The 27,368-nt window shown below is 49.4% G+C and overlaps 1 protein-coding gene across 6 annotated transcripts in view; it reads left to right on the top strand.

Annotated features, from left to right (window-relative positions):
* cpamd8 (C3 and PZP like alpha-2-macroglobulin domain containing 8) overlaps positions 1-27,368 on the top strand; it is a 318,016-nt gene that overhangs the window by 152,554 nt on the left and 138,094 nt on the right. For all 6 annotated transcript variants that reach the window (XM_072594464.1, XM_072594465.1, XM_072594462.1 and 3 more), the window contains 5 exons: positions 645-696; positions 5,044-5,342; positions 7,590-7,815; positions 10,694-10,870; positions 12,128-12,209. In XM_072594464.1, coding sequence (XP_072450565.1) covers positions 645-696; positions 5,044-5,342; positions 7,590-7,815; positions 10,694-10,870; positions 12,128-12,209 — 836 coding nt within the window. The remainder of the gene's footprint in view (positions 1-644; positions 697-5,043; positions 5,343-7,589; positions 7,816-10,693; positions 10,871-12,127; positions 12,210-27,368) is intronic.

Genomic DNA, 27,368 nt, shown 5'->3' with positions numbered 1-27,368 from the left:
GGTAAGTCCCCCAGGGCGGCTGTGGACGCCTCTGCTGCAGCTGAAGAGGGAGAGGGTGGGGGAGGGGGTCCTGCTTGTTGAGAGCTGTGGGCTCCCTTCCCTTTGGTCATTTTTACTAAATATTAGGCTATTTAAATGTAATACTAAGCAACTAATTAAATTTAACAGCTATTATGAATGATTTGGTGAGTGTGGTGGGGGTGGGTGACCCACTTTACCCAAGTCTTGGGAAGAGCACTGTAGACTCAGACTTGCTGGGTCGCCGCCATCTTGGATCCCCCCCAGATGCCTTTTAAATGTTGCAATTGTACCAGCCTCCACCACTTCCTCTGCCAGCTCATTCCATACATGCACCACCCTCTGTGTGGAAAACGTTGCCCCTTCGGTCCCTTTTAAATCTTTCCCCCTCACCTTATACCTCTGCTCTCTAGTTTTGGACTTTCCTACCCTGGTAGAATGACCGTGGCTATTTACCCTATCCACGCCCCCTGTGATTTTATAAAATGTTCCCGTAAAGCATCAGAAAATAAATGACTTTGACTGTGCTAGTAATGTGAAGAGTGAATTGGTACCAAAGGACTTGGTGATGTGGCTTCATACGATGTTCCTTCTTTGTCCTCTCTTACTTTTTCTTTGTTCCTCAGCCTGAAGGATTACCCAGGGAGTACACCTACAGCGTCTTCTTCTGTCCCAATGGTATGTAAACTGTGTGCAATTGATGAGCAGAGAGGGGTTGGGGTGCGCAATGCAGCTGCTGAAAGCCAGTGACCATAGCCATTGTTCTGATTGCTGACACACACACACCCATTGTCTATTGCTGTTTTGAATTTTTATTTTACAATATTCTCTGTTTGTGTTAATTACTTTTATCTCCTGAAGCATTTTAGTTGCTAAGTGTAAATGGACATTGAACCCAGAAACCAAGATCTGCATTTCTGTAGCGCCCTTTCATGGCTGTGGGACAACGCAAAGTACTCCGCAGCCAATGAGATATATTTGGATTATGATTTGGAAATGCCGGTGTTGGACTGGGGTGGACAAAGTTAAAAATCACACAACGCCAGGTTATAGTCCAACAGGTTTAATTGGAAGCACTAGCTTTCAGAGCGCCACTACCACCTGATGAAGGAGTAGTGCTTCCAATTAAACCTGTTGGACTATACCCTGGTGTTGGGGGATTTATATTTGGATCCCACAAAGAACATGAGGTAGGGCATAGCTGATCTGTGATGTTGGCTGAGGGACAAGTCACAGCTGTCTGTTTTTCAGTTTACCTGACACATTCTGTGTTTGTCAGGATTGTGTGTGTGTGTGTGTGTGTGTGTGTGTGTGTGTGTGTGTGTGTGTGTGTGTGTGTGTGTGTGTGTGTGTGTGTGTGTGTGTGTGTGTGTGTGTGTGTGAGAGAGAGAGAGAGATGGAATCAAAGTGGCACAGTGGCTCAGTGGTTAGCGCTGCTGCCTAACAGTGCCAGGGACTCTGGATCGACTCCAGCCTCGGGTGACTGTCCGTGTGGAGTTTGCACATTCTCCATGTCTGTGTGGGTTTCCTCCCACAGTCCAAAGATGTGCAGGTTAGGGTGGATTGGCAGTGTTAAATTCCTGAAAAAGGGCTCTGGCCTGAAACGTCGATTTTCCTGCTTCTCGGATGATGCCTGACCTGCTGTGCTTTCCAGCACCACTCTAATCTAGACTCTGATCTCCGGCATCTACGGTCCTCACTTTTGCCTGGCAGTGTTAAATTGCCCATAGTGTTCAGCGATGTGTAGGTTCGGTGCATTAGTCAGGGTAAATTTAGGATAATAGGGGTTGGGAATGAGTCTGGGTTTGTTACTGTTCGGAGGGTTGGTGTGGACCTGTTAGGCCGAAGGGCCTGTTTCCACACTGTAGGGATTCTATGGATTCCGTGTCCCAAGCTGAGGCTGGGAAATAAACCAGCTGTGGTCCCAGCTTCTGATCAGCATCCACTGGGGATTGGTCTGTCTCCGGTGGGGACTGATGCTTGAATCCTTACAGACTCGATAGAGCTGCCTGGAGCGCATTGGGTCATCGTGGGACCCCACAGGGATGGGTTCGTTCTCTGGATCTGAAATTCCCTCTCAACTCCTTGATCTTTGCTGCTGAGGCCTGCCTGTTTTGATCAAACTTTAGACCCCTCCCCTCTGTGATTCCTTGAGGTGCTGTTCTCCATTAAGGATGGTCATTATGTCGAATTTGCAGTGACAGGGCAGTGACACCAACTGATCCATGTTGATGTTTCTGTTCCCACCCTGTCACCATATCCGATTCTTTTGTGTCATATATTTATCTAGCTTCTCCATTAATGCATTGTTACTATTCATACCTTATTCTTTTGGCTCATTGGCTGGACAGCCGGTGTGGATCAGGTTGGGGTAGGGCTGTTTGGGAGCAGCCTCTCAGTGCTTTGGCCATGATGGCAGTCTGGGTGCTGGGCGTGGGTGCTCAGGCAGAAACCTGAAGAGGAAGAAGAAATCCAAATCATACTTCAGTCACAATTCTGTCATGATAAAATAGTCTTTGCGTTGAGTTAGTGTTCCCTTCAGTTGTCCGAATTTTGCACCATCATGGGAATGTCCAACATAACCAGTCAGCCAGTAAGGTGCTTGTCATTGTACCCATTGAGCCAACTCCTTCACTTATTAATCTGTGTGGCCTTTATTTCCCTGTCTGTCACCTGTAACTCTCGACTCACTTAGTGATCAAAAATCTGCCTAAAATCCTCCTCCCCCCCCCCCCCCCCACCCATTCTTGATTAATGACCAGTAGAAATTCCTCCTCATCTCCAACTTAAAAGGGAGACTTATTCTGAAACTGTGCCTTCTGCTGTAGGATCCTCCATAAGGGGGAACAGCATCTCAACATCTAGCCTATCAGCTTCTCCCCACTCTTCAGAATCTTGTGTTCCAATAATCTTTCTTTCATTCTTTTAAACTAACTGTTAAGCAACCTACTTCATCCCATGAATCAGCCAAGTGAACTTTCTCTAAGCTGCTCCCATTGCACATATATCCCTTCTTAATTAAGGTGACCAAGACTATATCCGTGTGGACCACGATAACTGGATCCTTCCCCTCCCAGTCTGAGTTCCTCTCCAGCCCCGGGGGGAATGTCCTTAACCCTGGCATTGGGCAACTGGCACTGTGTTCAGGAATAGCCCTCTGAACTGCAGAGAGCAGTGTCTCTCTCCCTCACTGTGCTACAGTGATCTACACAAGCTGTAGGAATTTCCAGCACGTTGGCCAGTTGCAGGGCCAGATGGTCCTCTTTGGCTCAGGAAGTTTGCAACATCTACTGAGGAACTGAAGCTCTTCCCAGGCTGTGAAACCTGGGACCAGATTGGAAGGTTCATTTACCGGCTAGCCTAAGGGTGCTGGTCTGTGATTCCAGATTCTTATTATTCAGAATTTAGAGTCTCTTAGCCCAGATCAAGGCCATTCAGCCCGCTGACATCATAGACCATATGGTATTGGAGCGGACATTGCCTGTGCTCAATCATGGCGGGTATGTTTCTCAACCTCATTCTCTTGCCTTCTCTCCGTGACCCTTGATCCCCTTATTAATCAAGAACTTACCTATCTCTGTCTTAAATACTCAACAACCCAGCCTCCACAACTCTCTGCAGCAATGAGTTCCACAGATTCCCCACCCTTTGGCTGAAGAAATTCCTCCTGATCTCAGTTCTAAAGGATCGTCCCTTCACTTTGAGGCTATAACCACGGGTCCTAGTCTCTCCAACTATTGGAAACATCTCCATGTCCACTCTATCCAGACCTCTCAGTATTTTGTCAGTTTCAATTAGATTCCCCTCATCCCAGAGTCCTCAACCAGTCCAGGATCATTCTTGTCAACCTCCTTTATACCCCTTCCAACATCAGTACGTCCTTCCCAAAACTGCTCGCAATGTTCCAAATGTGGTCTGACCAGAGCCGTATACAGCCTCAGCAGTACATCTCTATTCTTGTATTCTAGCAATCGCATTTACCTTCCTAACTGCCAACTGAACCTGCACATTAACCTTAAGAGAATCCTGAATTAGGACTCCCAAGTGCCTTTATGCTTCAAATTTCCAAAGCTGTTACCTGTTTAGAAAATAGTCTGTGCCTCTATTCTTCCTACCAAAGAGCATAACCTCTCACTTTTCCACTTCTTTGCCCACACTCCTAGCCTGTCCAAATCTTTCTGTAACGTCCCGGTTTCTTCAACTCTTCCTGTCCCTGCACCACAAACCTAGCAACAATGCCTTCAGTTCCTTCATCAAAATATGAATGTATAATGTGAATAGTTGTGGTCCCAACACTAACCCCTGTGGACCTCCACTAGTCACCAGCTGCCATCCTGAAAAAGGTCCCTTTATCCCCACTCTCTGTCTCCTATCGGTCAGCCAACCCTCTATCAGTGCCAGGACTTTGCCCCTAACACCATAGGCTTATCTTATTTCGCAGCCTCTCATTGTGGCACCTTATCAAAGGCCTTCTGGAAATCCAAATAGATTCCATCCAGTGGCTCTCCTTTATCTAACTGGCTTTTTACCTCCTCAAAGAATTCTAACAGATTTCTGACAAATCTTGCCTTTGCTGGCTTTTTGAAAGAGCTGTTCAGTTAGTCCCATTCGCACATCTTTAGCCCCACTCCTTGCAAACCTTTCCCTTTCATTTAGTTCCTCGATTCCCTTTTGAAAGTTCCTGCTACCCCCCAACATTCCTAATCACAACAACATTGTGTTTTTAAAAAAAACTCCTCATAATCTTTGGGCTGTTTTGACAATTACCTTCAATCTGTCCCCCTCTGGTCACTGACCCACCAGCCGCTGGTAACCAATCTTCTTGTTTCATCATTGAAAATTGTCCTGTGACTTTGAACAATTGATTAAACCTCTCTTTTACCTTCTCTGCTGTTAGGGGAACACTCTGTGTCTCTGGTCTTTCTATTCCTCTTCATTATTTGGGTAAATCCTCTCTCACTCTCTCCATCCTTCCCAAAGTGTGGTGCCCAGAACTGGCCACAGTTACTCTGTTTGTCTTCTCAGAAAAGATTCACATTTCCACTCCGAACAAGTATGAGTACCAGTACATTCAGAAACCAGCCAAGAAGGTGCACTTTGACGTAGCTGTGAAGGCACATAATGATGCTCACTTTGCCTTGTCGATGGGACCTCGTGACACAGCAGAAATGGTTGAGATTGTGATCGGAGGACGGCAGAACACAAAGACTTGGATTGCGGTGAGCAAGATGGGTGAGCCGGTGGTCAGTGCAAACACTCCTCAGATCCTGTCCTGGGATGAGTTCCGAAACTTCTGGATTTCCTGGAAGACAGGCATTGTCCAGGTGAGTGAGATAAAATACAGAGAGACCCCTTGAACGTTGCTGACCTTGCATGCTCCTTTACCTTTTAGCGGACTGTCTGCTCCCTCTGTATTAAAACTCCACCTATTCCTGAGGACTCGTGATGAAATTTGTTAAAAAAAGAAGTTGAATTTGTTGACATTGGTTGGTCATCTTGTGCTGTCTGGAGGTGTTCAGGTTAAACCAGTTCAGACTGTCTGAAGCTATCTCTGCTCCTCGTGTGTCTGAAGGTATCTCTCATCCTCGTGTATCTGAAGCTATCTCTCCTCCTCATGTGTCTGAAGGTATCTCTCCCTCGTGCATCTGAAGGTATCTCTCCTCCTCGTGTGTCTGAAGGCATCTCTCCTCCTCATGTGTCTGAAGGTATCTCTCCTCCTCTTCGTGTGTCTGAAGGTGTCTCTCCCTCGTGTGTCTGAAGGTATCTCTCCTCCTCTTCGTGTGTCTGAAGGTATCTCTCCTCCTCGTGTGTCTGAAGGTATCTCTCCTCCTCGTGTGTCTGAAGGCATCTCTCCTCCTCGTGTGTCTGAAGGTATCTCTCCTCCTCGTGTGTCTGAAGGTATCTCTCCTCCTCGTGTGTCTGAAGGTGTCTCTCCTCCTCGTGTGTCTGAAGGTATCTCTCCTCCTCGTGTGTCTGAAGGTATCTCTCCCTCGTGTGTCTGAAGGTATCTCTCCCTCGTGTGTCTGAAGGTATCTCTCCTCCTCCTCGTGTGTCTGAAGGTGTCTCTCCCTCGTGTGTCTGAAGGTATCTCTCCTCCTCGTGTGTCTGAAGGTATCTCTCCTTGTGTGTCTGAAGGTATCTCTCCCTCGTGTGTCTGAAGGTATCTCTCCTCCTCCTCGTGTGTCTGAAGGTGTCTCTCCCTCGTGTGTCTGAAGGTATCTCTCCCTCGTGTGTCTGAAGGTGTCTCTCCCTCGTGTGTCTGAAGGTATCTCTCCTCCTCGTGTGTCTGAAGGTATCTCTCCCTCATGTGTCTGAAGGCATCTCTCCTCCTCGTGCATCTGAAGGTATCTCTCCTCCTCGTGCATCTGAAGGTATCTCTCCTCCTCGTGTGTCTGAAGGTATCTCTCCCTCGTGTGTCTGAAGGTATCTCTCCCTCGTGTGTCTGAAGGTATCTCTCCTCCTCCTCGTGTGTCTGAAGGTGTCTCTCCCTCGTGTGTCTGAAGGTATCTCTCCTCCTCGTGTGTCTGAAGGTATCTCTCCCTCGTGTGTCTGAAGGTATCTCTCCCTCGTGTGTCTGAAGGTATCTCTCCTCCTCCTCGTGTGTCTGAAGGTGTCTCTCCCTCGTGTGTCTGAAGGTATCTCTCCCTCGTGTGTCTGAAGGTGTCTCTCCCTCGTGTGTCTGAAGGTATCTCTCCTCCTCGTGTGTCTGAAGGTATCTCTCCCTCATGTGTCTGAAGGCATCTCTCCTCCTCGTGCATCTGAAGGTATCTCTCCTCCTCGTGCATCTGAAGGTATCTCTCCCTCGTGTGTCTGAAGGTATCTCTCCTCCTCTTCGTGTGTCTGAAGGTATCTCTCCTCCTCTTTGTGTGTCTGAAGGTGTCTCTCCCTCGTGTGTCTGAAGGTATCTCTCCTCCTCGTGTGTCTGAAGGTATCTCTCCCTCGTGTGTCTGAAGGTATCTCTCCCTCGTGTGTCTGAAGGTATCTCTCCTCCTCTTCGTGTGTCTGAAGGTATCTCTCCTCCTCGTGTGTCTGAAGGTATCTCTCCTCTTCGTGTGTCTGAAGGTATCTCTCCTCTTCGTGTGTCTGAAGGTATCTCTCCTCCTCTTCGTGTGTCTGAAGGTATTTCTCCCTTGTGTGTCTGAAGGTATCTCTCCTCCTCATGTGTCTGAAGGTATCTCTCCTCCTCTTCGTGTGTCTGAAGGTATTTCTCCCTTGTGTGTCTGAAGGTATCTCTCCTTCTCGTGTGTCTGAAGGTATCTCTCCTTGTGTGTCTGAAGGTATCTCTCCTCTTCGTGTGTCTGAAGGTATCTCTCCTCCTCGTGTGTCTGAAGGTATCTCTCCTTCTCGTGTGTCTGAAGGTATCTCTCCCTCGTGTGTCTGAAGGTATCTCTCCTCTTCGTGTGTCTGAAGGTATCTCTCCTCCTCTTCGTGTGTCTGAAGGTATTTCTCCCTTGTGTGTCTGAAGGTATCTCTCCTTCTCGTGTGTCTGAAGGTATCTCTCCTTGTGTGTCTGAAGGTATCTCTCCCTTGTGTGTCTGAAGGTATCTCTCCTCCTTGTGTGTCATTCCCAGGTGGGGCACGGTTTAAAACCATCAAACCAGTCCCTGATTGTGGAGTGGGCGGTCACCAGACTCCTTGAGATCAATTACATCGGCTTTTCAACTGGATGGGGCTCAGTGGGAGAATTCAAAATCTGGAGGAAAGAGGAATCGGATGAAAACCACAACGAAGCCTTCACTCTTGGAGTGCCTCACAATGTCGTCCCTGGGTCTGAGAGAGCGACTGCGTCCATGATAGGTACAGGAACACAGCGCAGGCTACACTCACCTTGGCCTTTGGGCACTTGTCAAATGGGACTTAATACAGGTCACAAAATAAACTGCACTGATATTTACTGAAGGACGATTAATAGTGAAGCTAGGCAGGTTTGGGGGGTTAGTGTGTGCTATTACAGCTGTCTTGTTGATGTAGGCTGTGAGGTCCCTGGTTCCCATTGACACGTGGTCAGTGCCTGAGCGAGTGGTGGTGGTCACAACAAGATGGGTGATGGCTGTCTTGGCCCTGTTTACCCATTTTTCCAAAAGATAACTTTATTTCTACAAAATCTGTAAACTTGCATTCCATTGTCATTTCAATTGGATGTTATCAAAGGTTCAATACAGGTAATGATTTTCCAAACAACAATGACACTCAGTAGTTGCAATTATATGATACTTGCAGTATACATGATAAAGGTATACCCCAAGGCTTTGACACTGTTTCCAACTCCCCCAAATAGTACAGCAGGTGGGGATCTTAAACAGTGACTTTTCTCTAATATAGCCTTCACAGTAGCTGGCCCAGGCTTTGGTGTGTATCTCAGCAGGTTACTCCAGGCACCAAGTAGCTTTCTACCTTTTCAAGGGCTTTCCTTGAAGGCTGCTTTCTAATTCTTGGGGGCTACTGTTGGATTTTCAGGATTTTTATTCTCACTAATTTGTCGCATAGTTACAATAATCCAAAAATGTGCAGGTTAGGCAAATTGGCCATGCTAAATTGCCTGTAGTGTTAGGTGAAGGGGTAAATGTAGGGGAATGGGTCTGGGTGGGTTACGCTTCGGCAGGTTGGTGTGGACTTGTTGGGCCGAAGGGCCTGTTTCCACACTGTAAGTAATCTTTTAAAAAAAAATACTGTATCTGTCCAGTCATATGGGATAGTTGGGCTCACACAGAGCAGAATTCTTTATTATCTTCAATTTTCAGCCCCTTCACTAAATTTAAAATCACAACATGCAAGGGAAGTATTGATTTCCTCAACACCACATTACTTAACCTGGTACAAAATAACAGCATAAGTTAGCAACAAAAGATTCAGTTTTAAACTAACTAAGACACATCAACACATCCAAAGCCATCACAAGGAACACCTCTTTGACAAACTGGTGGGGTCACTGCAAATGCATTAATATCACATATTTGCAAATCTGGAAGATTAACCAAGTAGTTGCTACTGTTTTACTTCATCTCAATTTCAGAAGTAAATTTAACAATTGGCATAATGTTCTTTATATGTCTTATCATATACTACATGCTATTATCATTGCATTTCTCCCTATACAGTAACTCCTGAACATAGGCAGCGTTAAAGAAAGCTTCAACATTCATGCGCAAACAATAAATATGGGGTGATGGAGAAATTCAGGACCTGGAGAGACAGAGAAAAGCAGAGTTAATGTTTTAAATCGAATATGATCTTATTTGGAACTCTGTCTCACTCTCTCACTCTCTCTCTGTCTTCACAGATGCTGCCACCCTACTGAATTTCTCCAGCATTTTCTGTTTGTTTCAGATTTCCAGCACCCACAGCATTTTTGATTTAATTGCTTAGAAGATTTTTATCACTCGAACAAGATCGCAAGATCCTGATGCTTGGCTAACTGTGTTATCCGGCATTTGATTAACCGAACGAAATACTCCCCGCCTGTGACCTTCAGATAATCGAGGGTCCTCTGTATTCTACCTTGACAAATTCAAATCCGTTCTCTGTCTTGTGCAGCTTGCTGTTCCCCACTCTCACATGCAGCCTTTACCTTAAACCGAGCCCCACACTCCAACCTCCTCTCACCCCTTTGGAACCTCTCCCAAGATTATGGCTATGAGGTCCCCCTCCTGTCCTGAAGGTGCTACCACTCGTTGGGGTACAGGGTTCCCCCCTCTCTCTCCTGAAGAGTCTGACTGTCCCTGGGGTATGGGGTCCCCCTCTCTCCTGAAGGGGCTGACTCCCTCTGGAGTACATGGTCTCCCCCTCTCTCTCCTGAAGGGGCTGACTCTCCCTGGGGTACAGGGTCTCCCCCTCTCTCCTGAAGGGGCTGACTCTCCCTGGGGTACAGGGTCTCCCCATCTCTCTCCTGAAGGTGCTGACTCTCTCTGTGGTTGATCTGGGCAGTCTGATTCCTTTTGAGAGGGCAGGGATTGTTTGCAGATACCTCCATTACTGCAGGTGTCATAACTGTGACCTATCCTGAGCCCACACTGTGTCCATGGATGAAGTGGAGGAGATCCTGGCTAACATCCCAGGCTCCTGGTCAGGGAGATGGAGGCTGGGGTTACAAGGAGTCCCCAGGTTTTCAGGAAATGAGAATGTGTGCCTCCTGCCTGTGCCCCTTCCCATGGTCTGGACTGTAGGGTCTGAAAGGCTCATGGAGTGTGTTGCATCTACATGCTAATGGCTCTAAGTGCTGCTGATGGATCCACACTCAGAGTTTGGCTTTCATTCCCCCCCCATCCAGGAGGCAGGTGGGAAAACTGCAAATACCCTCATCTAAAGAGGAATGAGGGAAATCAGACTGGACCCTTGTTTTTGATCATTGCCCTGTGACACCCATAGAAAATGAATGGTTTGTCTCTGTGCATGTTCACGTGGGTCTGTCCCTGTGTGTACAAGTGTCTGTGTCCTTGTGTGTACATGTCCCTCTGTGTATGCGTGTCTGTGTCCCTGTGTGTACGAGTCCCTGTGTGTACACGTACCTCTGTGTACACATGCCTGTGTCCCTCTGTGTACGCGTGTACATGTCCCTCTGTGTACATGTCCCTCTTTGTATGTGTCCCTCTGTGTATGCATGTCTGTGTCCCTGTGTGCCAGTACACGTATGTAATTGTGTGTGTCTGACTATGGTGTACCTTGCTGTGTTTTTTAGGTGATGTGATGGGTCCAACACTGAATAATCTGGACACCTTGCTCCGCCTCCCCTTCGGGTGTGGGGAGCAGAACATGATCCATTTTGCTCCGAATGTCTTTGTGCTAAAATACTTGCAGAAGACAAAGCAGCTGTTCCCGGAGGTGGAGAGTGAGGCTACGGATTACCTGCTACAAGGTGAGTCCCTGCAGTGACAACATCTCAGAAATCATGGTCATCAGACCCGCCATGGGAGAGGGGGCAGGGGAGATGTGGAGCCCACTGACCCTGAGATGGAATGGCCAGCCATTAGCTGCTCTCCCATGGCAGAGGTACCCAGTTCTCCGTGCATGGTACACAGGTTTATAGCTATGTTCATTTCCACCCTGTACCACTGGGAGAAAGCTGTTCCCTTTTGTTCTCAATATTGGTTATCCATCCAAATTAACCAAGGATGACTGCTACAGATACCTGCCTCATAGGTTTGATACAATTGTGGGTCTTGCTCGACCAGGTCAGAGGGCATTTAAGAGTTAGCTACACTGGTCTGGGACTGGAGTCTAAGTAAATGTGGCAGACTCCCTTTCCGATAAAGATGCTGATAAACCTGATGAGATTTTTAATGATGATCTGAGACCAGTTTTTTAGTTCCAAGTTTCCAAAACGGACTTTGAGTTCTCAGGTTGCGGTGCGCATAGGAACCACTCTGTGTGAAAAAATATCCCTCATGTCTTTTTTTCAAGCTCTGTCCTCTCACTTTATAAATACGCCCTCCATCCCTGGACAGAAGGAGAGCTAACTCCTGACTGCAGAACTGCCCAACTGAAACCCTGAGACTAGAAAACACAGTTTGCTTCAGTGAAGCTGGTCTCGGTGTTAACTTAACTCTGGTCACTCACTTATTGTGGCTGGACAGGAACAGGCCATTCTCCCCATCATGCTTATGCTGGCTCTTTGAAAGTGCCACTCAATAAGCCTGCAACCCCCTCCCTCCCAGCCTGATATAAATATGTTATCGTCCAATGTTTCTCCAAATCCCATATGAAAAGTTCATCTTGAAACTGCTTCCCCTGCCCTTTCAGGCAGTACCTCCCACTTCACAGTTCCTCGTCATAAACATTATCTCCTCCTCTGCTCCGCGGCGTCTTTTGACATTTTCCCTAATTCTGTCCCCTTCCCTTGCTCTGTCCCTGGAAACAATTTCTCCTGACTCCATTTGCTCCATTTATAATTTTCGCACCTCTGTTAATTAATCCTTAATTTCTCTCTCCTCCAAGGAGAATATTCCCAGCTGTTCCAATTTTTCTATGAAACTCAAACCGCTTGCCTTCTGAAATATTCCAGTGAATATCCTTTCTGTTATTCTTTAGTTTTGTTTATCGTTCCAAGTGAAAGTTGGAGATGATTGAAAGTGAAACTCTGGACAGATTTTCCTCTGAATTTTCTGACCTGCAGGATATCAACGCCAGCTGACATACAAGAGGGAGGATGGATCGTACAGTGCATTTGGTGAGAGGGATTCTTCTGGGAGCATGTGGTGCGTGCATTTATTCAGTCTCTATGAATACGAGGGGGTGAGATTACAATGGGGGAGAATTCGCATTCCCTCTTTGCACTGAAAGGATTTGAAAATCGAGCAAGGCATCCCAGGTCAGCAGATCAAGCATCCTGCATCTGTCCCCATCACAAACTCATCTCCCAAAGCCCCTATCCTAGAGACTCTGTTCTACTACATCCATTCTCTGTTCATGTTAAATTCAAGGCAAGGGGAGAACTGAGCAGTGTGGGACATCCACAGTTTGAGGCCTTGGGAGTTTGAGTGATACCCAGGGATTAGACAGAAGGTGGGACATTGTGTTTCACAGGGGTGTCTGGATTCATCATTTACAGAAGCATGTTATAATGTAATGCAATAATATGGAAATTAGGGGCAGAAACATCAAAACCAAGATATAGGCTACAGTTAATCCAGTGGAGGATTGTGACAAAGAATTAAACAACTAGTAAAGAAAATAACAAATGAATAACTCGCAGAATGAATGTGCCATTAGCAAATAGATATTAGTCTGGGGAACTGAGCAATAGTGCATTTTGAAGGAGGAATCAGAGCCATAATCTCCTTGAGAACTGAGGAGGGGAAAGGGGCAGAGAGACCTGGGATTTCAGAATCACAAATCACTGAAAGAGCCAAGCCAGTGGTGGGAATGATTTCTTCAGGGACAGAATTCAAACGTGGAGAAGTCATGTTAAACTTGTATAGGACTGAAGGCTGGTATCTTGCCACCAAGTCACCCTTCAGTTACACGTGCATAATGCAAGATCTGACCAGCCAGCTCCAAGCTAGTCCCGAGAGTGAGGAGTCTCCCAGAAACCCCTGTTTACAGAGGAACCTTGATTATCTGAAGGATACGGTTGGGGAGTATTTAGCTCGGTTAATTGAATTCCGGAGAATCGAATGTCGGATAACCTTGTTTAGCGGAGCATTGGGACCTTGCAGTCTTGCCGAATAATCCGATATTCAGATAATCGAATGCCGGATAATCAAGGTGACTCTGTATATCTATCAGCCAGGGCTCCCTGATTGGCTGACGTTAACAGCCCCAATCAGGGATCTCCTAGTCAATGAGATCCATCTGCCCTGGTTTCAATCACGACATCATCAGACCACACTCTCTATCAGACTGGTCGCCACATTATAATAAGCACACTGAAGTATCACAGCAAAGATTTACAAAGATAATAGCAAACCTGAGAGGTTATAAATATCAGGAAAGGCTGAACAGACTGGGGCTGCATTCTCTGGAAGAGAGGAAATTGTGGAATGACTCGATCGAGGTCCTTAAAATGAAAGGTTTTGACTTCTGGGGGAGCCTAACCAAAGGCCAGAACACGGGGCAGTTCTTAATAAATGCAGGGGTACTCAGGATAATCTTCTTTGCCCAGAGAGTGGTGGAGAATGTGAAGCTCGTTCAAAAGGCCATTCGGCCCATTGGATCCTTTCCTGCTGTCCATGGAGTGGTTGGGATGAATAGTGTCAATACAAAGTGAAGCTGGGAAAACACCTCAGGGAGAAGGCAATAGAGCGATCATGAAGCCCTAAGTTCTAAGTCTCTCCCCAAACCTCTACATCTCTTGCCTCTCGCAAGATGATTCTTAACACCCCCCTGTTTGAGTGCGCCTTTGGTCATCTGTCCGTAATATCTCCCTTTGTGGCTCAGTGTGACATGAATTTTGATTCTGACCTTGTGAAGCACTTTATGCTTATCATTATCTTAAATGTGCTACAGAAATCTAAGTTGGTGGTGGAGTGAGAAGGAATGGGAGAAGGCTTGTGTGGAGCAGATCTCTGGGGGAAGTGGGGGAAGACTGCGGGACATCAAGTGGGACAGAGTATAGGCAATGACAGGGAAGAGAGTGTGAGGGACCGGGTGGTGGAGAGAGTCTCAGGGTGGGATAGGAGAACTTGAGATAAAAGATTTGACAGGACAGGAGGAACTATGGGATAAAGTTCAGAGGGAGAACTCCACGCAGAGAGCGAGAGAAGGAGAACTCTGCAGAGAGAGAGAGAGAGACAGAGGAGAACTCCACCAAGAGAGACAGAGAGAGAGAAAGAGAGGAGAACTCTGCATTAAAGCGAGAAAGAGAGAACGAGAGGAGATCTCTGCTGAGAGAGAGCGAGAGAAGGAGAGCTCTGCAGATAGAGAGAGAGGGAAAGAAGGAGAACGCCGCAGATAGAGAGTCATAGAGATGTACAGCATAGAAACAGACCCTTCGGTCCAACCCGTCCATGCCAACCAGATATCCCAACCCATCTATTCCCACCTGCCAGCACCTGGCCAATATCCCTCCAAACCCTTCCTATTCATGTACCCATCCAAATGCCTCTTAAATGTCGCAATTGTACCAGCCTCCACCACTTCCTTTGGCAGCTCATTCCATACATGTGCCACCCTCTGCGTGAAAATGTTGCCCCTTAGGTCTCTTTTATATCTTTCCCCTCTCACCCTAAACCTATGTCCTCCAGTTCTGGACACCCTGACGCCAGGAAAAGATTTTGTCTATTTATCCTATCCATGCCACTCATAATTTTGTAAACCTCTATAAGGTCACCCCTCAGCCTCCGACGCTCCAGGGAAAACAGCCCCAGCCTGTTCAGCCTCTCCCTATAGCTCAAATCCTCTAACCCTGGCAACATCCTTTTCTGAACCCTTTCAAGTTTCACAACGTCCTTCCAATAGGAAGGAGACCAGAATTGCATGCAATATTCCAACAGTGGCCTAACCAATGTCCTGAACAGCCGCAACATGATCTCCCAACTCCTGTACTCAATACACTGACCAATAAAGGAAAGCATACCAAACGTAAGAGAGAGTGCGAGAGAAGGAGACCTCCGCAAAGAGAGAGAGGGAGGGAAAAGGAGAACTACACAGAGAGAGAGAGTGAGAGAGCAAGAGAAGGAGACCTGCAGAGAGAGAGATGGAGAACTCTGTGCAGAGAGAGATAAGGACAGCTCTGCAGAGAGAGAGAGAGAGAGAAGGAGAACTCTGCAGAGAGAAGAGAGCTCTGCAGAGAGTGAGAGAGAGAAGGAGAGCTCTGCAGAGAGAGAGAGAGAGAAGGAGAGCTCTGCAGAGAGAGAGAGAAGGAGAACTCTGCAGAGAGAGAGAGAGGAGAGCTCTGCGGAGAGTGAGAGAAGGAGAACTCTGCAGAGAGAGAGAGAGAGAAAAGGAGAGCTCTGCAGAGAGAGAGAGAAGGAGAACTCTGCAGAGACAGAGAAGGAGAACTCTGCAGAGAGAGAGAAGGAGAGCTCTGCAGAGAGAGAGAGAGAGAAGGAGAGCTCTGCAGAGAGAGAGAGAGAGGAGAACTCTGCAGAGAGAGAGAGAGAGAGAAGGAGAGCTCTGCAGGGAGAGAGAGAGAGGAGAGCTCTGCAGAGAGAGAGAAGGAGTCCTCTGCAGAGAGAGAGAGAGAGAAGGGGAACTCTACAGAGAGAGAGAGAAGGAGAACTTTGCAGAGAAAGAGAGAGAGAGAAGGAGAGCTCTGCAGAGAGAGAGAGGAGAACTCTGCAGAGAGAGAGAGAGAGAGAGCGAAGGAGAGCTCTGCAGAGAGAGAGAGAGAGAGAGCGAAGGAGAGCTCTGCAGAGAGAGAGAGAGAAGGAGAGCTCTGCAGAGAGAGAGAGAGAGAGAGAGAAGGAGAGCTCTGCAGAGAGAGAGAGGAGAACTCTGCAGAGACAGAGAAGGAGAACTCTGCAGAGAGAGAGAAGGAGAGCTCTGCAGAGAGAGAGAGAGAAGGAGAGCTCTGCAGAGAGAGAGAGAGAAGGAGAGCTCTGCAGAGAGAGAGAGAGAAGGAGAACTCTGCAGAGAGAGAGAGAGAGAGAAGGAGAGCTCTGCAGGGAGAGAGAGAGAGGAGAGCTCTGCAGAGAGAGAGAAGGAGTCCTCTGCAGTGAGAGAGAGAGAGAAGGGGAACTCTACAGAGAGAGAGAGAAGGAGAACTTTGCAGAGAAAGAGAGAGAGAGAAGGAGAGCTCTGCAGAGAGAGAGAGGAGAACTCTGCAGAGAGAGAGAGAGCGAAGGAGAGCTCTGCAGAGAGAGAGAGAGAAGGAGAGCTCTGCAGAGAGAGAGAGAGAGAGAGAAGGAGAGCTCTGCAGAGAGAGAGAGAGAGAAGGAGAGCTCTGCAGAGAGAGAGAGAGATAGACTGAGAGCTCTGCAGAGAGAGAGGAGGAGAGGTCTGCAGAGAGAGAGAGAAGGAGAGCTCTGCAGAGAGAGAGAGAGAGAATGAGAGCTCTGCAGAGAGAGAGAGAGAGAGAGAGGATGAGAGCTCTGCAGAGAGAGAGAGAGAGAATGAGAGCTCTGCAGAGAGAGAGAAGAACTCTGCAGGGAGAGAGAGAGAATGAGAGCTCTGCAGAGAGAGAAAAGGAGAGCTCTGCAGAGAGAGAGAGAGAGAGGAGAGCTCTGCAGAGAGAGAAGGAGAGCTCTGCAGAGAGAGAGAGAGAAGGAGAGCTTTGCAGAGAGAGAGAGAGAGAGAGGAGAGAGGTCTGCAGAGAGAGAGAGAAGGGGAACTCTGCAGAGAGAGAGAGAGAGCGAAGGAGTCCTCTGCAGAGAGAGAGAGAAGGAGAGCTCTGCAGAGAGAGAAAGAGGAGAACTCTGCAGGGAGAGAGAGAGAGTGAATGAGAGCTCTGCAGAGAGAGAGAAGAACTCTGCAGAGAGAGAGAGAGAGAATGAGAGCTCTGCAGAGAGAGAGAGGAGAACTCTGCAGAGAGAGAGAGATAGGAGAACTCTGCAGAGAGAGAGAGGAGAACTCTGCAGAGAGAGAGAAGGAGAACTCTGCAGAGAGAGAGAGTGGGAAGGAGAGCTCTGCAGAGAGAGAGAGAAGGAGAGGTCTGCAGAGAGAGAGAGGAGAGCTCTGCAGAGAGAGAGAGAAGGAGAGCTCTGCAGAGAGAAAGAGAAGGACAGCTTTGCAGAGAGAGAGAAGGAGAACTCTGCAGAGAGAGAGAGAAGGAGAGCTTTGCAGAGAGAGAGAGAGAGAGAGAGGAGAGGTCTGCAGAGAGAGAGAGAGAGAAGGGGAACTCTGCAGAGAGAGAGAGAGGAGAACTCTGCAGAGAGAAAGAGAGGAAAGCTCTGCAGAGAGAGAGAGAAGGAGAGCTCTGCAGAGAGAGAGAGTGGGAAGGAGAGATCTGCAGAGAGAGAGAGAGAAGGAGAACTCAGCAGAGAGAGAGAGAGAAGGAGAGGTCTGCAGAGAGAGAGAGTGGGAAGGAGAGCTCCGCAGAGAGAGAGAGGAGAGCTCTGCAGAGAGAGAGAGAGAGAGAGTGGAGAACTCTGCAGAGAGAGAGAGAGAGAGGAGAACTCTGCAGAGAGAGAGAGAGAGGAGAACTCTGCAGAGAGAGAGAGAGAGGAGAACTCTGCAGAGAGAGAGAGGAGAGCTCTGCAGAGAGAGAGACAAGGAGAGCTCTGCAGAGAGAGAGAGAGAGAGGAGAACTCTGCAGAGAGAGAGAGAGGAGAACTCTGCAGAGAGAGAGAGAGAGAAGGAGAACTCTGCAGAGAGAGAGAGAGAGAGAAGGAGAGCTTTGCAGAGAGAGAGGAGAGCTCTGCAGAGAGAGAGAGAAGGGAAACTCTGCAGAGAGAGAGGAGAGCTCTGCAGAGAGAGAGAGAAGGAGAGCTCTGCAGAGAGAGAGAGAAGGAGAGCTTTGCAGAGAGAGAGAAGGAGAACTCTGCAGAGAGAGAGAGGAGAGATTTGCAGACAGAGAGAGGCAGAGAGACAGAAGGAGAGGTCTGCAGAGAGAGAGAGAGAAGTGGAACTGTGCAGAGAGAGAGAAAAGGAGAGGTCTGCAAAGAGAGAGTGAGAGAAGGGGAACTCTGCAGAGAGAGAGAGAAAAGGAGAACTCTGCAGAGAGAGAGAGAAAAGGAGAGCTCTGCAGAGAGAGAGAGGAGAACTCTGCAGAGAGAGAGAGAGAGAGAGAGGAGAACTCTGCAGAGAGAGAGAGGAGAACTCTGCAGAGAGAGAGAGGAGAGCTCTGCAGAGAGAGAGGAGAGCTCTGCAGAGAGAGAGAGAAGGAGAACTCTGCAGAGAGAGAGAGAGAGAGAGAGAGAGGATAACTCTGCAGTGAGAAAGACAGAGAAGACCTCTGCAGAGAGAGAGGAGAGGTCTGCAGAGAGAGAGAGAGAGGAGAGCTTTGCAGAGAGAGAGAGAAGGAGAACTCTGCAGAGAGTGAGAGAGGAGAGCTCTGCGGAGAGTGAGAGAAGGAGAACTCTGCAGAGAGAGAGAGAGAGAGAAGGAGAACTCTGCAGAGAGAGAGAGAGAGAGAGAAGGAGAGCTCTGCAGAGAGAGAGAGGAGAGCTCTGCAGAGAGAGAGAGAGGAGAGCTTTGCAGAGAGAGAGGAGAGCTTTGCAGAGAGAGAGAAGGAGAACTCTGCAGAGAGAGGAGAACTCTGCAGAGAGAGAGAGAGAGAAGGAGAACTCTGCAGAGAGAGAGAGAAGGAGAGCTCTGCAGAGAGAGAGAGAGAGAAGGAGAGCTCTGCAGAGAGAGAGAAGGAGAGCTCTGCAGAGAGAGAGAGAGAGACAAGGAGAGCTCTGCAGAGAGAGAGAGGAGAGCTCTGCAGAGAGAGAGAGAAGGAGAGCTTTGCAGAGAGAGAGGAGAACTCTGCAGAGAGAGAGAGAGCAGGAGAGCTTTGCAGAGAGAGCGAGAGAGAGAGAGGAGAGGTCTGCAGAGAGAGAGAGAGAAGGGGAACTCTGCAGAGAGAGACAGAGAGAAGGAGATCTCTGCAGAGAGAGACAGAGAGAAGGAGATCTCTGCAGAGAGAGAGAGAGAGGAGAGCTCTGCAGAGAGAGAGAAAGGAGAACTCTGCAGAGAGAGAGAGTGGGAAGGAGAGCTCTGCAGAGAGAGAGAGAAGGAGAACTCTGCAGGGAGAGAGAGAAGGAGAGCTCTGCAGAGAGAGAGAGGAGAACTCTGCAGAGAGAGAGAAGGAGAGCTTTGCAGAGAGAGAGGAGAACTCTGCAGAGAGAGAGAGAGAGAGCAGGAGAGCTCTGCAGAGAGACCGAGAGAGAGAGAAGTGGAACTCTGCAGAGAGGGACAGAGAGAAGGAGATCTCTGCAGAGAGAGAGAGAGAGAGAGAGAGAAGGAGAACTCTGCAGAGAGAGAGAGTGGGAAGGAGAGCTCTGCAGAGAGAGAGAGAAGGTGAGGTCTGCAGAGAGAGAAAGGAGAGCTCTGCAGAGAGAGAGAGAAGGAGAGCTTTGCAGAGATAGAGGAGAACTCTGCAGAGAGAGAGAGGAGAGCTTTGCAGAGAGAGAGAGAGAGAGATGAGAGCTCTGCAGAGAGAGAGAAGGAGAGGTCTGCAGAGAGAGAGAGAGAAGTGAAACTGTGCAGAGAGAGAGAAAAGGAGAGGTCTGCAAAGAGAGAGAGAGAAGGGGAACTCTGCAGCGAGAGAGAGAGAAGTGAAACTGCAGAGAGAGAGAAAAGGAGAGGTCTGCAAAGAGAGAGAGAGAAGGGGAACTCTGCAGCGAGAGAGAGAGAGAAGGAGAGCTCTGCAGAGTGAGAGAGAGAGAGAAGGGGAACTCTGCAGAGAGAGAGAGAAAAGGAGAGCTCTGCAGAGAGAGAGAGGAGAACTCTGCAGAGAGAGAGAGAGAGAGGAGAGCTCTGCAGAGAGAGAGAGGAGAGCTCTGCAGAGAGAGAGAGAGAGAGAGGAGAACTGCAGAGAGAGAGAGGAGAACTCTGCAGAGAGAGAGAGGAGAGCTCTGCAGAGAGAGAGACAAGGAGAGCTCTGCAGAGAGAGAGAGAGAGAGAAGGAGAGCTTTGCAGAGAGAGAGGAGAGCTTTGCAGAGAGAGAAGGAGAGGTCTGCAGAGAGAGAGAGAGAAGTGGAACTGTGCAGAGAGAGAGAAAAGGAGAGGTCTGCAAAGAGAGAGAGAGAGAAGGGGAACTCTGCAGCGAGAGAGAGAGAGAAGGAGAGCTCTGCAGAGAGAGAGAGAGAAGGGGAACTCTGCAGAGAGAGAGAGAAAAGGAGAACTCTGCAGAGAGAGAGAGCAAAGGAGAGCTCTGCGGAGAGAGAGAGAGGAGAGCTCTGCAGAGAGAGAGAGGAGAGCTCTGCAGAGAGAGAGAGGAGAGCTCTGTAGAGAGAGAGAGAGGAGAACTCTGCAGAGAGAGAGAGGAGAACTCTGCAGAGAGAGAGAGAGAGAGGAGAACTCTGCAGAGAGAGAGAGAGGAGAACTCTGCAGAGAGAGAGAGGAGAACTCTGCAGAGAGAGAGAGGAGAACTCTGCAGAGAGAGAGAGGAGCACTCTGCAGCGAGAGAGAGAGAGGAGAACTCTGCAGAGAGAGAGAGAGAGAGAAGGAGAGCTTTGCAGAGAGAGAGAGAGGAGAGCTCTGCAGAGAGAGAGAGAAGGAGAGCATTGCAGAGAGAGAAGGAGAGCTCTGCAGAGAGAGAGAGAAGGAGAACTCTGCAGAGAGAGAGAGAAGGAGAGCTTTGCAGAGAGAGAGAAGGAGAACTCTGCAGAGAGAGAGAGGAGAGCTTTGCAGAGAGAGAGAGAGAAGTGGAACTGTGCAGAGAGAGAGAAAAGGAGAGGTCTGCAAAGAGAGAGAGAGAGAAGGGGAACTCTGCAGCGAGAGAGAGAGGAGAGCTCTGCGGAGAGTGAGAGAAGGAGAACTCTGCAGAGAGAGAGAGAGAGAAAAGGAGAGCTCTGCAGAGAGAGAGAGAAGGAGAACTCTGCAGAGACAGAGAAGGAGAGCTCTGCAGAGAGAGAGAGAAGGAGAGCTCTGCAGAGAGAGAGAGAGAGGAGAACTCTGCAGAGAGAGAGAGAGAGAGAGGATAACTCTGCAGTGAGAAAGACAGAAGAAGACCTCTGCAGAGAGAGAGGAGAGGTCTGCAGAGAGAGAGAGAGAGGAGAGGTCTGCAGAGAGAGAGAGAGGAGAGCTCTGCAGCGAGAGAGAGAGAGAAGGAGAGGTCTGCCGAGAGAGAGAGAGAAGTGAAACTGTGCAGAGAGAGAGAAAAGGAGAGGTCTGCAAAGAGAGAGAGAGAGAAGGGGAACTCTGCAGCGAGAGAGAGAGAGAAGGAGAGCTCTGCAGAGAGAGAGAGAGAGAGAGAGAAGGGGAACTCTGCAGAGAGAGAGAGAAAAGGAGAACTCTGCAGAGAGACAGAGAAAAGGAGAGCTCTGCAGAGAGAGAGAGGAGAACTCTGCAGAGAGAGAGAGAGGAGAGCTCTGCAGAGAGAGAGAGGAGAGCTCTGCAGAGAGAGAGAGAGGAGAACTCTGCAGAGAGAGAGAGAGAACTCTGCAGAGAGAGAGAGAGGAGAACTCTGCAGAGAGAGAGAGAGAGGAGAACTGCAGAGAGAGAGAGAGGAGAACTCTGCAGAGAGAGAGAGAGAGGAGCACTCTGCAGCGAGAGAGAGAGAGGAGAACTCTGCAGAGAGAGAGAGAGAGAAGGAGAGCTTTGCAGAGAGAGAGAGAGGAGAGCTCTGCAGAGAGAGAGAGAAGGAGAGCATTGCAGAGAGAGAAGGAGAGCTCTGCAGAGAGAGAGAGAAGGAGAACTCTGCAGAGAGAGAGAAGGAGAACTCTGCAGAGAGAGAGAGGAGAGCTTTGCAGAGAGAGAGAGAGAAGTGGAACTGTGCAGAGAGAGAGAAAAGGAGAGGTCTGCAAAGAGAGAGAGAGAGAAGGGGAACTCTGCAGCGAGAGAGAGAGGAGAGCTCTGCGGAGAGTGAGAGAAGGAGAACTCTGCAGAGAGAGAGAGAGAGAAAAGGAGAGCTCTGCAGAGAGAGAGAGAAGGAGAACTCTGCAGAGACAGAGAAGGAGAACTCTGCAGAGAGAGAGAAGGAGAGCTCTGCAGAGAGAGAGAGAGAGAAGGAGAGCTCTGCAGAGAGAGAGAGAGAGAAGGAGAGCTCTGCAGAGAGAGAGGAGAACTCTGCAGAGAGAGAGAGAGAGAAGGAGAGCTCTGCAGGGAGAGAGAGAGAGGAGAGCTCTGCAGAGAGAGAGAAGGAGTCCTCTGCAGAGAGAGAGAGAGAGAAGGGGAACTCTACAGAGAGAGAGAGAAGGAGAACTTTGCAGAGAAAGAGAGAGAGAGAAGGAGAGCTCTGCAGAGAGAGAGAGGAGAACTCTGCAGAGAGAGAGAGAGAGCGAAGGAGAGCTCTGCAGAGAGAGAGAAGGAGAGCTCTGCAGAGAGAGAGAGAGAGAGAAGGAGAGCTCTGCAGAGAGAGAGAGAGAGAAGGAGAACTCTGCAGAGACAGAGAAGGAGAACTCTGCAGAGAGAGAGAAGGAGAGCTCTGCAGAGAGAGAGAGAGAAGGAGAGCTCTGCAGAGAGAGAGGAGAGCTCTGCAGAGAGAGAGAGAGAAGGAGAACTCTGCAGAGAGAGAGAGAGAGAGAGAGAAGGAGAGCTCTGCAGGGAGAGAGAGAGAAGGAGTCCTCTGCAGAGAGAGAGAGAGAGAAGGGGAACTCTACAGAGAGAGAGAGAAGGAGAACTTTGCAGAGAAAGAGAGAGAGAGAAGGAGAGCTCTGCAGAGAGAGAGAGGAGAACTCTGCAGAGAGAGAGAGAGAGAGAGAAGGAGAGCTCTGCAGAGAGAGAGAGAGAGAGAAGGAGAGCTCTGCAGAGAGAGAGAGGAGAACTCTGCAGAGACAGAGAAGGAGAACTCTGCAGAGAGAGAGAAGGAGAGCTCTGCAGAGAGAGAGAGAAGGAGAGCATTGCAGAGAGAGAAGGAGAGCTCTGCAGAGAGAGAGAGAAGGAGAACTCTGCAGAGAGAGAGAAGGAGAACTCTGCAGAGAGAGAGAGGAGAGCTTTGCAGAGAGAGAGAGAGAAGTGGAACTGTGCAGAGAGAGAGAAAAGGAGAGGTCTGCAAAGAGAGAGAGAGAGAAGGGGAACTCTGCAGCGAGAGAGAGAGGAGAGCTCTGCGGAGAGTGAGAGAAGGAGAACTCTGCAGAGAGAGAGAGAGAGAAAAGGAGAGCTCTGCAGAGAGAGAGAGAAGGAGAACTCTGCAGAGACAGAGAAGGAGAACTCTGCAGAGAGAGAGAAGGAGAGCTCTGCAGAGAGAGAGAGAGAGAAGGAGAGCTCTGCAGAGAGTGAGAGAGAGAAGGAGAGCTCTGCAGCGAGAGAGAGAGAGAAGGAGAGCTCTGCAGAGAGAGAGAGAGAAGGGGAACTCTGCAGAGAGAGAGAGAAAAGGAGAACTCTGCAGAGAGAGAGAGCAAAGGAGAGCTCTGCGGAGAGAGAGAGAGGAGAGCTCTGCAGAGAGAGAGAGGAGAGCTCTGCAGAGAGAGAGAGGAGAGCTCTGCAGAGAGAGAGAGAGGAGAACTCTGCAGAGAGAGAGAGGAGAACTCTGCAGAGAGAGAGAGAGAGAGGAGAACTCTGCAGAGAGAGAGAGAGGAGAACTCTGCAGAGAGAGAGAGGAGAACTCTGCAGAGAGAGAGAGGAGAACTCTGCAGAGAGAGAGAGGAGCACTCTGCAGCGAGAGAGAGAGAGGAGAACTCTGCAGAGAGAGAGAGAGAGAGAAGGAGAGCTTTGCAGAGAGAGAGAGAGGAGAGCTCTGCAGAGAGAGAGAGAAGGAGAGCATTGCAGAGAGAGAAGGAGAGCTCTGCAGAGAGAGAGAGAAGGAGAACTCTGCAGAGAGAGAGAGAAGGAGAGCTTTGCAGAGAGAGAGAAGGAGAACTCTGCAGAGAGAGAGAGGAGAGCTTTGCAGAGAGAGAGAGAGAAGTGGAACTGTGCAGAGAGAGAGAAAAGGAGAGGTCTGCAAAGAGAGAGAGAGAGAAGGGGAACTCTGCAGCGAGAGAGAGAGGAGAGCTCTGCGGAGAGTGAGAGAAGGAGAACTCTGCAGAGAGAGAGAGAGAGAAAAGGAGAGCTCTGCAGAGAGAGAGAGAAGGAGAACTCTGCAGAGACAGAGAAGGAGAGCTCTGCAGAGAGAGAGAGAAGGAGAGCTCTGCAGAGAGAGAGAGAGAGGAGAACTCTGCAGAGAGAGAGAGAGAAGGAGAACTCTGCAGAGAGAGAGAGAGAGAGAGGATAACTCTGCAGTGAGAAAGACAGAAGAAGACCTCTGCAGAGAGAGAGGAGAGGTCTGCAGAGAGAGAGAGAGAGGAGAGGTCTGCAGAGAGAGAGAGAGAGGAGAGGTCTGCAGAGAGAGAGAGAGGAGAGCTCTGCAGCGAGAGAGAGAGAGAAGGAGAGGTCTGCCGAGAGAGAGAGAGAAGTGAAACTGTGCAGAGAGAGAGAAAAGGAGAGGTCTGCAAAGAGAGAGAGAGAGAAGGGGAACTCTGCAGCGAGAGAGAGAGAGAAGGAGAGCTCTGCAGAGAGAGAGAGAGAGAGAGAGAGAAGGGGAACTCTGCAGAGAGACAGAGAAAAGGAGAGCTCTGCAGAGAGAGAGAGGAGAACTCTGCAGAGAGAGAGAGAGGAGAGCTCTGCAGAGAGAGAGAGGAGAGCTCTGCAGAGAGAGAGAGAGGAGAACTCTGCAGAGAGAGAGAGAGAACTCTGCAGAGAGAGAGAGAGGAGAACTCTGCAGAGAGAGAGAGAGAGGAGAACTCTGCAGAGAGAGAGAGAGGAGAACTCTGCAGAGAGAGAGAGAGAGGAGCACTCTGCAGCGAGAGAGAGAGAGGAGAACTCTGCAGAGAGAGAGAGAGAGAAGGAGAGCTTTGCAGAGAGAGAGAGAGGAGAGCTCTGCAGAGAGAGAGAGAAGGAGAGCATTGCAGAGAGAGAAGGAGAGCTCTGCAGAGAGAGAGAGAAGGAGAACTCTGCAGAGAGAGAGAAGGAGAACTCTGCAGAGAGAGAGAGGAGAGCTTTGCAGAGAGAGAGAGAGAAGTGGAACTGTGCAGAGAGAGAGAAAAGGAGAGGTCTGCAAAGAGAGAGAGAGAGAAGGGGAACTCTGCAGCGAGAGAGAGAGGAGAGCTCTGCGGAGAGTGAGAGAAGGAGAACTCTGCAGAGAGAGAGAGAGAGAAAAGGAGAGCTCTGCAGAGAGAGAGAGAAGGAGAACTCTGCAGAGACAGAGAAGGAGAACTCTGCAGAGAGAGAGGAGAGCTCTGCAGAGAGAGAGAGAGAGAAGGAGAGCTCTGCAGAGAGAGAGAGAGAGAGAAGGAGAGCTCTGCAGAGAGAGAGGAGAACTCTGCAGAGAGAGAGAGAGAGAAGGAGAGCTCTGCAGGGAGAGAGAGAGAGGAGAGCTCTGCAGAGAGAGAGAAGGAGTCCTCTGCAGAGAGAGAGAGAGAGAAGGGGAACTCTACAGAGAGAGAGAGAAGGAGAACTTTGCAGAGAAAGAGAGAGAGAGAAGGAGAGCTCTGCAGAGAGAGAGAGGAGAACTCTGCAGAGAGAGAGAGAGAGCGAAGGAGAGCTCTGCAGAGAGAGAGAAGGAGAGCTCTTCAGAGAGAGAGAGAGAGAGAGAGAAGGAGAGCTCTGCAGAGAGAGAGAGAGAGAAGGAGAACTCTGCAGAGACAGAGAAGGAGAACTCTGCAGAGAGAGAGAAGGAGAGCTCTGCAGAGAGAGAGAGAGAAGGAGAGCTCTGCAGAGAGAGAGGAGAGCTCTGCAGAGAGAGAGAGAGAAGGAGAACTCTGCAGAGAGAGAGAGAGAGAAGGAGAGCTCTGCAGGGAGAGAGAGAGAAGGAGTCCTCTGCAGAGAGAGAGAGAGAGAAGGGGAACTCTACAGAGAGAGAGAGAAGGAGAACTTTGCAGAGAAAGAGAGAGAGAGAAGGAGAGCTCTGCAGAGAGAGAGAGGAGAACTCTGCAGAGAGAGAGAGAGAGAGAGAAGGAGAGCTCTGCAGAGAGAGAGAGAGAGAGAAGGAGAGCTCTGCAGAGAGAGAGAGGAGAACTCTGCAGAGACAGAGAAGGAGAACTCTGCAGAGAGAGAGAAGGAGAGCTCTGCAGAGAGAGAGAGAAGGAGAGCATTGCAGAGAGAGAAGGAGAGCTCTGCAGAGAGAGAGAGAAGGAGAACTCTGCAGAGAGAGAGAAGGAGAACTCTGCAGAGAGAGAGAGAGGAGAGCTTTGCAGAGAGAGAGAGAGAAGTGGAACTGTGCAGAGAGAGAGAAAAGGAGAGGTCTGCAAAGAGAGAGAGAGAGAAGGGGAACTCTGCAGCGAGAGAGAGAGGAGAGCTCTGCGGAGAGTGAGAGAAGGAGAACTCTGCAGAGAGAGAGAGAGAGAAAAGGAGAGCTCTGCAGAGAGAGAGAGAAGGAGAACTCTGCAGAGACAGAGAAGGAGAACTCTGCAGAGAGAGAGAAGGAGAGCTCTGCAGAGAGAGAGAGAAGGAGAGCTCTGCAGAGAGAGAGAGAGAGAAGGAGAGCTCTGCAGCGAGAGAGAGAGAGAAGGAGAGCTCTGCAGAGAGAGAGAGAGAGAGGAGAGGTCTGCAGAGAGAGAGAAGGAGAGGTCTGCAGAGAGAGAGAGAGAAGTGAAACTGTGCAGAGAGAGAGAAAAGGAGAGGTCTGCAAAGAGAGAGAGAGAAGGGGAACTCTGCAGCGAGAGAGAGAGAAGTGAAACTGCAGAGAGAGAGAAAAGGAGAGGTCTGCAAAGAGAGAGAGAGAAGGGGAACTCTGCAGCGAGAGAGAGAGAGAAGGAGAGCTCTGCAGAGTGAGAGAGAGAGAGAAGGGGAACTCTGCAGAGAGAGAGAGAAAAGGAGAGCTCTGCAGAGAGAGAGAGGAGAACTCTGCAGAGAGAGAGAGAGAGAGGAGAGCTCTGCAGAGAGAGAGAGGAGAGCTCTGCAGAGAGAGAGAGAGAGAGAGGAGAACTGCAGAGAGAGAGAGGAGAACTCTGCAGAGAGAGAGAGGAGAGCTCTGCAGAGAGAGAGACAAGGAGAGCTCTGCAGAGAGAGAGAGAGAAGGAGAGCTTTGCAGAGAGAGAGGAGAGCTTTGCAGAGAGAGAGAAGGAGAGGTCTGCAGAGAGAGAGAGAGAAGTGGAACTGTGCAGAGAGAGAGAAAAGGAGAGGTCTGCAAAGAGAGAGAGAGAGAAGGGGAACTCTGCAGCGAGAGAGAGAGAGAAGGAGAGCTCTGCAGAGAGAGAGAGAGAAGGGGAACTCTGCAGAGAGAGAGAGAAAAGGAGAACTCTGCAGAGAGAGAGAGCAAAGGAGAGCTCTGCGGAGAGAGAGAGAGGAGAGCTCTGCAGAGAGAGAGAGGAGAGCTCTGCAGAGAGAGAGAGGAGAGCTCTGTAGAGAGAGAGAGAGGAGAACTCTGCAGAGAGAGAGAGGAGAACTCTGCAGAGAGAGAGAGAGAGAGGAGAACTCTGCAGAGAGAGAGAGAGGAGAACTCTGCAGAGAGAGAGAGGAGAACTCTGCAGAGA

This window comes from Chiloscyllium punctatum, chromosome 24 (assembly GCF_047496795.1).
Source record: "Chiloscyllium punctatum isolate Juve2018m chromosome 24, sChiPun1.3, whole genome shotgun sequence".
NCBI lineage: Eukaryota > Metazoa > Chordata > Chondrichthyes > Orectolobiformes > Hemiscylliidae > Chiloscyllium > Chiloscyllium punctatum.
The sequence above is the reverse complement of the archived record's forward strand: the minus strand, read 5'-3'. Positions and strand labels throughout refer to the sequence as shown.